The sequence below is a fragment of the Lipotes vexillifer genome, unplaced genomic scaffold (assembly GCF_000442215.2).
Source record: "Lipotes vexillifer unplaced genomic scaffold, Lipotes_vexillifer_v1.1 scaffold1117, whole genome shotgun sequence".
Taxonomy (NCBI): domain Eukaryota; kingdom Metazoa; phylum Chordata; class Mammalia; order Artiodactyla; family Lipotidae; genus Lipotes; species Lipotes vexillifer.
The window spans coordinates 846,137-856,799 of NW_006778824.1; the positions used below are offsets into that span (position 1 = coordinate 846,137).

Here is a 10,663-nt window from a genome sequence, read left to right on the forward strand (position 1 = left end):
ACAGCCCCCAGATGGGACCCCGGGCCCTGCTTTGGTTCCCCTGCTGGTCAGCTCTGGCCGCTCACCCACGTTCTGTCAGCATCACTACTAACCACGACCCTCGCCCCTCACGGCCCAGCCTGCCACCTCCCTCCTGGACCGCACACAGAGCGCCCCGCCTGGACGCAGCGGTGAGGGGAGCGGTCGTGCTACAGCAAAAACAGGAAGTTGCAACAGATCTGAAAAACCGTCACAGTGATGAAGGAGAAAATAAAAGCAAAACACACGTCCCCACAAATTTGTTTGTTACTTGGACAGATGTCATTCTCAACAGAGCAAATCCAACTGAAAGTAAAGCCCACATCACCCCAAATTACAATATATCGAACATAGAGCACGCTCTGCCCTGAACTGGACAAAGTAAGTGCCCCCTAGTACACCCCAATGAAGCCCTGGGAGCCGGGATAGGTACAGGACTTGAGAGCACCCGGGACATCGTCAGGCAAACTAGGACAGGTGGGTCTGTCCGCTCCTAAGCCTTCGCAGCGGCCTCTCAGTGCAGCGGCTCCCGGGGATGCTGCTGAGGGAGACTCGTGATGGTTTTCAAAGCACTGAGCACTCGACCCAGGTCTGTTTCACACACACAGGCTCACCCGCGTGGCCAGAGCTCCCCCCGCCCAACTCTCTACCCAACATCCTACCACTGACAGCCGCCCCAAAGCCCACGTAGGCACGGTAGGGTGCTCGGAGCTTGGGTCCGTGCTGGGGTCGGGGCAGCCGTCCCCAACTCTTCCTCAGGACCCCAGGACTAACAGGCAGTGTAGCTAACTAAGACGCTAGTCCAACTGGACCCCAGTGCGGCCCCTTGCAGGTGGGCCCTGAGCACACGCACCCCTGCCCCCGAGGGACGGCCAGGTCCCTGGAGCTGCACCGCCAAAGGCCTCCATGAAGTCCAGCTGCAAAGAAACGACCACCAGGTGTGAAACAGAGGGCAGGAGGCCAGGCCAGGCTGGGGACAGGCCTCTCGGAGCCTGAAGGCATGTCACCTCTGCGGTCACACAAGCTTTTCCCTGAAGGAGGAAGAGGCCAAAGTGGCGCCTCTTCTCTTCTACCATATGAAGTGGCTGGAAACACTGGCATCTGACCCCCCCCCCCACCGTCCCGCGGAGGCACTGTCCTCACTGGACCTCGAGCCCAGACCAGGACAGCCACGTGCCTGCCAGGAGGTGACGCACCTGCAGGGCTGGGCTTCTGTCCCGCAGGCAGGCGATCTTGGGCAGCTTCATGGAGGTGCTCCACCTGAGAGCATCCCCGTTGCCCAGGTGAGGACCCCAAGGGATGGCAGCCTGGCAGGTGGCAGGCGATGCACCAGCAGGCCTATCGGAGACGTTCCGAGACCTGTACTGGGCTTAACAGCCACTCAGCCGGGGGAGAAAGGCAAAGGTGGAGGACAGCCCCCCAGATGGGCCATCACACCTCAGGGGCTGGGAGAAAAGAATTCCCCTGGGAGAGGCACGCTCTGCCCCTAACCTGGGGTGATGTCCCCCATGTCCGGGGACAGTGGGCGGGGAGAACACCCGAGTCCCTTCCAGGGAGCCCTCACCACCGCTGCCCCCTCGAACAGACTAATCAGCACCCTCCAGGGAGGGTGTGCAGGGCACGCCAGCCCTGCAGGGAGACATGCCGTCCCACCATCCACACCGGGCTCCGCTGTACAGCGGCCCCGGGCCTGCGTCCTCGCCCCGCCTCCCCCGCATAACTGTGCTCAGATGCGCGCCATGACCACAGCCCCCTTCTGCCTGGGCAAAGCAGGCCTCTTGGGGGGGATTCTGGCACCCTCTATCCCCACCCCCAGGAAGTGAGAAGGGCGACAGCCCCAAGGAGCCACCCCTGTCAACCCAATCAACAGTTTGCCAAAAACTGTCACAAATATGGCAAACTGTCCATCTGAGTGGGAGGCCTACTGTTCAGAAGCAGAGGCCACAAGGACATTCCGCCCACACCCACCATCAAAGGGACGGCAGCACAAGTGGCCCCGCGTGGAGGGGCCGGAGCACACTTAGCTGGAGCCCACACAGCCGGAGGCGAGAAGTGGAGCCGCCGCTCTGACAGCAGGTGAGCGGTGCCCAGAAAGGGTAAACGTTCACCCGCCACACGACCAGGTCTGGCACCCAGAGGCTGCACCCTGCCGCGCGCAGCAGCCCAGCCGGGAACAACCCCGAGTCCGCTGCCGGTGCATCCACCCACGAGCGCTCAGCAGGAGAAGCACCACGAGGGCCAAGGACTGTCGGTGCTGCGGGATCCGCGGTGAGGGCAGCTGGAGGGGAGAGCAGCCCAGGGGCTGGGGCTGAGCTCTGCGAAAGGCCAGGAGGGCAGTGTTTCAAGCTGGACCGTGGTGACAGCTGAGCGATAGCAAACATTTTCTGAAGACCATAGAACCGTACACTTATGCTGGGTGAACCGTGCGAGATGCAAATCGTGCCTCCACCAGACTGTCCCAGCGAGAAGGAAAAAACAGCCAGAGCCCAGGCATCCACAGACCTGTCCACCGACCTCCGAGAGCGGCTCTAACACTGGCCCCCCGGTGCCCGCGAGGTGCCAGGCCAGTGGGGCACGCGCCTTTCCCAACTCAGCCCCCACCCAGCTCTGACAGGGGGGGGTCCAGCAACCAGCAGGCCGGCAGCAACTCTGGTTCCCTACAGTCATGTCCCCTCTGCCCCTGCGCTCATCAGGGCAGAGCCCCAAATCCCGCCCCTGCACTGCTGGTCAGAGGCCAGCACAACCGAATGTAATGAAACATGACAAAAGCCCAAAGCTTGTAATTACTGGAGGTGGGGAAGGGATGTGAGGCGGACAAGGCGGCAGAGCTGGGCACGGTGACCCGCGCCGGGAGGGAGGTGAGATCCTGCCTTCCTGGGGGCTGGGGGGCTCCTGGGGAAAGAGGGGCTTAGGCCAAAGCACGGAGACGCGTGTTCCGTCCAGGCAGCGGGGACCGGGATAGCTGCAGGTGCTCGTGGGAGGCGAGGGCAGGAGCCACACGTCAGGACCCCAGGCGGAGAGCAGCTGGGAGAGACAGACCGGCTAAGCAGCCCGAGCGCAGCTCAGCCCTGGACACAGGTGAGGACAAGACTGCCGCCCACGGAGGCCTTGTGGGGAAGGAGAGGACGGGGCCCCGCCAGCACCGGTGCCTCACGACCGCCAGGGCATCCATTCCCTCCTTGCCCCGCTGCAGCCAGTGTGCCGCTGTCATTCCACACTCCCTGACACGCAAATGGCCATAAGAGGCTGAATCACACGCCCCGTCACGTGTGCACAGAGGTGGAGCTGTCCCGCGTCCCCGCTCATCCCTGCAGACCCTGGAGTGCGCTGCCTTGCACAGGCACTAAAGGTGGGGCTGCCCCCCACCGAGACCCAGGCCCAAGCCGGGCCCTCTGCTTTCAAAGCCCTTTCAGTTCCTAGAGTAACTGCTCATGATTCAGAGGCCCTGAGAGGCGGGGCAGAAAAGGAGGGCTGTCTGAGGGCTGTCTTGAAAGCAGGGCCGTGGCCAGACTCTGCCAATGGGGGGACATGGGGGCCCCCGACCTCCAGGATGCAGCCCCAGACACCAGTTCCCGTGCTCGCAGGCCGGATGAGCCGGGAAGGCCAGCACGACATGAAGTGACCGGGCCAGGATGCACACTAAGAGGGAGGAAGGCTCAGCGTGGGCTCTGCAGTGCCCGGAGACCCAAGAGGTGTCCTGGGTAGTTCAGACGGGGCCAGAGCTCGGGGCGTTCTGCTCAGCAAAGGACCAGGAAAAAAGGGCCTAAGGTCACGATGACCCATCATGACCCCACAGCCACGCTTCCAGAAATGGAGTTGGCTTATTCTTACTCAAGGGAAAACCAAAACTCCTTGAGCCTGGTCGGCACCAGTGTGCTTCCCTGATGGTCAAGGCACACCGTCAGCCCGGGAACCCCCTGCTGTGTGCAAGCACCACGACCAGCCCCTGGTCCCTCCCTGACCTGCCCCAGATCCTCAGATGCTGAGAGCTGTGCAGGCCGAGCCACCTCCCGGGGCATCTCACGCCTCCACGGACCTCGCTCACCCTGCTCACCTCCTCCCACGACGGAGCCGGGAGCCCTCCACACTGTCCCCCGCCCCCCGCAGTGCAGCAGATCCAAGGGGATACCCTGTCCCAGGGCCACATCCATCTCCCAAAACAAACCCTGTAAACTCAAAACTTAAGTTTTAGAAAACAGGTCTAATCACCAGAGGCCAAGCAGACTAAACATGACTAAACATGGGCCTGGATGCTCCCAAACAGAGGCCCACGTGTGCCCGGACTCCCCCAGACGCACAGGGATGGGGCTCCCACAGGCTACCCCGCCTGCTCCAACTCTGGACTCACACGGCTGGGTGGTGGCCCTGTGCCGGTCCCACGCTCCAGGCATCCCAGACGAGCTGCTGCTTCCCCCTCACTCGCCACCAGACACGAGACCTGATGGCATTCTCGGCGGCACCTTCGTCAGGATGAGCTCTCCGACGAGCTCAGAGCCGTGCTGGGAGTGGACCCGCCCAGCCCCGGCCTGCAGAGGAGCTCACATCTGGACACTTCTCAGGCTCAGACAGAAGAGTTCCGTGTGCCCCATTACCCGAAGCAGCAACAGAAGGCAGAACCCGAGAGCCACGCCCGCGCGCCCCGGGGCACTCGCCACATTCCCTCCACTCCTCTTCTCGCCGGCCCACGACCGCCCTCCTTAAGCTCCCCCACATCAGAAGGGTCCCCTCCCCGCCCCGTATAAACGCAGGGAGAGCAGGGCCGCGTCCCAAGAAGTGACAACAGACAGGTGACCGAGGCTCCGCTCAGACCCTTCATTGCCTTTCTGACTAGCCTCCCGGCCCTGTGCTGACCCCCACCTACTGGACCCCATTCCTGGACCAAGCTCACCTCCCAACAGGAGATGCTCCCGCCCGCCCGCCCGCCGGGGCAAACACTGAGGAGGTCAACATTTAAGGAGGCACCCCACCCTAGTCCCTTAGCAAGCCCTGCCCCCTCCCCTAGGCAGCCTCCCCGGCTTCCGCATCCCTCCCTTCGGGTCAAACAGGGGGCTCTATAAACGAGGGCAAGCTGCGGGCAGGTCGGAGTCCTGTAACTTCCGAATCAGACCCGACACACACGGCATCACCCCCAGCAGGGGCCTCTCTCCCCAGAAAGAGACGCCCACCAGAGACGACCCGAGGGCAGCAGCGCCGGCCCCTTCTCCCCTGCCTGCTCGCTCCCAGAAGGGCACGCAGTCCACGTGCTCACGGAGTTCACGACGTGGGCCCAGAGCGTGAGCTCGCGGAGTGGCGTGAGCTCGCGGAGTGGCGCGAGCTGAGAGGCAGTGGACGTGAACGCGCCCCGTGTCAGCATCCTCCGGGGCTGTCCAGCAGGTCCCCCCGCAGTGCTCACTCCTCTGGACTCAAGACACGCAAAGCATTTAAGACTTCAAACCTAAGAAGTGCCTCCCTCACCAGTAACCTAAACCCTCCCTCAGCATCTCCAGAGCCAGTAAAAGCAGGAAGCGCTGCAGATGAAAGTGCGCTCTCGCGGCTGACCCAGGGCCGGCAGAGATCGGGGACGAGGGCAGGAGGGACCAGGAGGCAGGCATGGCCCCAGACGGATGACCGCACGTCAGTCTAAATTCCAGCCGCATCCAAGGCAGGCCTGACAGGAGCTCGTCAGGGCTGCATGGAGGCGCGCAGGGTGCAGGCACGGCTTCCCAGCGTGGAGGAAGCAGGTCTGAAACGCCACCAGTATAAGCCCACCGACGCCTCTGACCCCACCACCCTGCGGACGGGACGGGCAGGCCCCCAGCTACGGAGAGCCCCCAACTCGGGCAAACAGACCAAATTCCCACAGAGAAAGGGCACTGAGGTCTCAGGTCAGAGGCGGTAATGCCAGAAGAATGTGGAGACACCTCCCCGCGGCCATCCCCACGGGACAGGGGCCGGGAGATCCCGGAAGGGGGCCTGCAAAGAGGCCTGGCCTGCTCAGCCCCACCCCTGCCCCAGCACAGCGGAGCCCTTGGGGGCTTCAGGGGCTGCATGGACAGCAGAGGAACCTCGGCCCCCGAAATTCTAAATTCGAAATTCGGAAAACCCAACGTCTTTGACGAGAACCGGCCCCTGCTTCATGGCACTGGCCGAAAGTGCTGGACCTTCCCAGGCAAAGGCAGGAGGAGGGAGGCGGTCCTCACTGGGTCTGGGTCTCCTCCCTGCCGCCCGGGCATCCACACAGAGATGCTAATGAAAGACCTGCGTCTAGAGAAACTAACTCCCCAGGAGGCCGGGAGGTGGGGGGCCCAATGCAAGTCTTCGAGAAAAGACAGATAACACCTGGCACTGGAGCACGTGGAGGAATCGGAACCCTCGTGCGCCGCTGGTGGGAACACAGGACGGGGCGACACGGGGAAACAGCGGGCAGTTCCTCAAGAGGTTAAACACGAGTCACCGCAGACTCAGCAGTCCCCACCCCAGGAATGTGCCCAGGAGAAGCAAAACACGTCCACACGAAGACTTGTAAGTAAATGTTCACGGCAGCCCAGAGGTGCAGGCTGCCCAAATACTCATCACCTGGCGCTGGATAAACAATACAGTGGAACGGTGCTCAGCCACCAACAGGAGTGACGTGCTGAGCTCTGCAAACACGGTACCAGATGCAGAAGGCCGCGTGCATGATTCCGCTTACGTGAAACATCCAGGACAGGCAGATGCACAGACAGGAAGCAGACTCGTGATTATCAGGGGCTGTGGGGGTTTCAGGGGAGACGGAGGGAACTGGGGGGGTGCGGCTATGGCATACGGAGTTTCTTTTTCAGGTACAAAACAAATTGTACAACTGCCTGCGGTGAGAGTAGCACAGCTCTGTGAACACACTAAAAACCACTGAGTCGTACACTTTACACGGTGAAGTCCATGCGTGTGAGTGACGTCTCAGTGAAGCCGTCACCAAACGAAATTCCTCAAAGAAGTGGAGGGATCCACACCATTAGAGCAAGTGAGAAGGCCCGGACCCGAGGCTGGCCCCGCATGAGGCCCCAGCGGGCCCCCCGCACCCCGGGATGGAGGGGGGAGGCCCTACACACACACGGGGCTGGGGCGGGGGAGACAGAGGACAAGTGCCCGAGGTGCCCAGCTCAGGGGAGGGGCTCTCGGACCCCCGACACAGAGCCACATGCGCAGCAAGCTGCCGTCCCCAGGTCCAGGCGCAAAGAGGGGCTGCTCAGGAGCTGGCGCGGCAAAAAGGGAACCAGCTCCAAACTGACGTTTAGCTCCGAACACGCAGCAGGACAACGGCCCTCCAGGCAGACACCCAAGAGCGAGCTGTGCTCTCAGAATCCTATCGCTTGGCTACGTCTCTTTCCCAAGAAACAGTCTTACCATGTAAGGGTGGGACTGAGTTCTGAAACGACAGCCTGCAAGAATCCACCTTCTCAGTTCACTTCTAGCAAAACAACAACGACAACAAAACCACGTAAAGAACCAAAACCTAGAAACCTCCCGTGTCAAAAATCCAGCCATCTCAAGCAAAGCAATTAGGTGTGCAACCCTAGCCACCCCTTGCCAGCAACGGGGTAGGGGGTGACAGCACAGTCCGACTAGGGACTGCCAGAAAGAGCTCCGGGCTCTCTGGGGGCCCCCTGGAAAAGGCCCAGGCAGCCCAGCCAGGCCAGGCCCCTCCCCGCAGGCTCAGGATGGGCCCCAGGTCAGACTGGGGCCCTGGAGGTCAGGGCTTCAGCAGGTCACGGCTATGCCCTCAACAGTGCAGCACCGTGGCTCGCTTTCCATCCCACTGTCTCAAGCACGAACGGCGGAGCTTTCCGGGGCTGTGACATGCAATGACATCACCCTTCTGAGAGCTACTGAAACTGTCTCAGTTTCCACTTGCCTCAGGGTCTACCCACTGACCTGGCAGACACTGGTGGTTATGACCGACGAGACCAAGGACTCTGTGGGGCTCTCCATAATTTCTAAGGGTGTAAGGGGTAAAAGTTTGAGAACCAATGTACTCTGGACGGTGACCACCCCCTCGTGTGTCACATCACAGGGTGAGGAGCAACCCGAGGGCCCTGTGTGGGGACTAAAGTAGCCGCACTGTCCCAGACGCAACCAAGCCGGGCGGGCAGACGGGGAAAGAGCTGCCTGCCCGACGAGACACCCTGTGGGTCTCAGGACGTCAGGGCCAAACCATGGTGAAAGTCCACATCCAGAGCTTTAACGGGATCGCCTCTGGATGGCGAAGAGGTAGCGGGGGGAGGCCACGAAACTACAGAAGCAGATACACGTCCCCCGTCCCTTGAGTCAAAACGCAACAGCGCCCGCCCTTCCCAGCAGGGCCTGTTTCTAACTCAGACCCCTCCTCCTCGGCCCACACCCTCCAGGAAGAGGCCGATGCCACACACTGTGAGGCCTGGCCACACAGTGGAGCTTGGTTTCCAGACGATGACACTGGGCAAGAACAAATCCCTGCCCAGGCCGGGCCACCGTCTAAACAGTGGGTCAACAGGGGCACATGTCACACAAAGACAGAGTCGCCAAGCAGCTCTTCTGGAACCTACTATAAACCAAGGAGTTAAAGTGTCCTTCACTCAAGAATCGGCTGCTCTCACTGGCCATGCTACAGGGGACTGGTTAACACCCACTCCTGCTTTTCCAGGCCACTGGGGAAGAGCAGCCCCAGAGCAAGCTGCACACATTAAGAAAGCTGTGGGTGAGGACGGATATGTCTCTACTGGCCCTTAAGTCAGAAGCCACCTTGCAGAATTAACCCACGCACTGCTTACCAAAACAAAGGTTCCTTCCTGATACAAACAAGATGCAAAACTCCATACAGCCTTTAAGAAAAATGAAAACTCAGAGAGAACCTGTTGCTAAACAAAAGTAAATTAAGTGATCCACTTTAATGTCCACAGAGAGAAGTGTGTGTATACAGTCGGAACACAACAAAAATGCTGTCACTTGGAATCAAAGATTACTGGAAAGGATGTTTGCACAGCAAAATTCTTCTCCCTTTGAGACTGAAATGCCCCCACCATGCTTAATTTTCCTGACATTTCTGAGGCTTTGAAGCCACAGCTAACGGATCTGAATCATCTGAGTAAAGCCATGTTAGCGTGGATGTTACTGCAAAGCCGAGAATAGAATGCTAAATATACAGACACACACCCATACCGGGCACTTTTGTAGAAAATGATCAATCACGAAACTAGATAAAGTTGTCCCGTCTGTGCCCAAGTCAGAGGGCCAGCAGCTCCTCCCCAGCAGGGAACTATAATACAGAGCGCTTGGAAGTTAAAATAAGAGAAACACAAAAATAGCGCCTACCTTTGATTAATAAAATCACACCTCGCCTGTACATGAACTTAGCCTACAGACACATCTCACCCATGCTCGCTGCCAGCAAAGGGAGGCTCGAAAGAGGCAGGGATGCAAGTCACGCTTGCACCAGTGGTCTGCGTGCTCAGTGGCCGCACCCTCACCGTGGGAGGAGCTGGGGGAGGAGGGGGGCGGGTAGTGCGAGGCCGCCTCAGGCTCCATCTGGGCCATCACCCTTTTTTCTTAAACAAGCACGCCACTTGGAGCCACATTCTGCTTTATTTGGGTTGGCAGTATAAGTACCAATAGCGGGGTGGCACCGTGGCTGCAGCGCCGAACTGGGCCAGCCTCCGCCCGCTTCGGGAGCCAGGGGAGCGCCGGGCCTTGGCAGACCCTTCTCCCTAAGGCCCCGGGTGCCTGGCTGGGAGGCCCCAGAAGGCAAAGGCCTTGAGCAGTCAGCATCCTTGAAAAGCTGGCCTTGAAAAGCTTCTTGCATCTTTCCCTTTAACAGACAAGAAACATAAAGTCCTCCAGGGCTTTCAACAGAAACCCCGTGTTTGAGAACTACAGAGATACTAAGTTACAAGGTAAAGTGAGGGTGCCTACACCTCCGAGCAGCCGCAGACAGCTCTGCAGACAAAGCAGCAGACGGGAAGGGGCAAGGGCCACGGAGGGTCGGGTCGGGAGTCCGAGGCCAGAAGTCAGGGGTTGGGGCTCGGGAGACACGGGCTACGGTTTGGGAACCAGGATTCAGGGCTGAGCTTCTGGGGACAAAATTCAGTACCAGGGTTGGGACCAGGTTCAGGGTATGGGGCCCTCGGACTAGGGCTCGGGGGCCAGGATTTGGGGACCTTGGACAGGGATTAGGACTGGTGTTTAGGGACCTGGGTTCAGGGACTGGGTGCCGGGTTCAACCTATGAAGTGTGAAGGCTGGACCAGGAGACCAGGATTCCAGCGCCCAGGGCCAGCGTTCAGGGCTGGGGTCCTGGGTCCAGGGCTCAAGTTTCAGTGTCTCGGTTCCAGGGTCCCAGGGCTCAGGACTCAGTGTCTGAGTGTCTGGGTCCCAGGGTCCCAGGGTCCCAGGCTTCAGGCCCGAGTCCGGGGTCCCGGGGCTCTGGGGTCAGTGTCTGGGTCCCGGGATTTCGGGCTTCAGGACAGGGGTCCGGGGTCCCGGGGCTCAGGGTCCGGGGTCCAGGGTGCCGCGTCCGGCGCCGCACTTACGTCGTCGAAGAGCGAGCCCACGTTGGCCGTCACCAGCAGCACCGCGGTGCCCGGGACGGCTGCCTTCCCCGCCATCGCGGCCTGGGCCGGGGTGGCCGCTCTCCGGAGCCGACTGGCCGGGGTCTC

The 10,663-nt window shown here is 60.7% G+C and overlaps 1 protein-coding gene across 1 annotated transcript in view; it reads right to left on the reverse strand.

The window, feature by feature from the left end:
* The window catches only part of INPP5A (inositol polyphosphate-5-phosphatase A), a 184,514-nt gene extending 173,902 nt beyond the window's left edge, over positions 1-10,612 (reverse strand). The window contains exon 1 of the mRNA XM_007451997.1: positions 10,538-10,612. Within this exon, the coding sequence (XP_007452059.1) occupies positions 10,538-10,612 (75 nt within the window). The remainder of the gene's footprint in view (positions 1-10,537) is intronic.
* Positions 10,613-10,663: the final 51 nt, after the last annotated feature.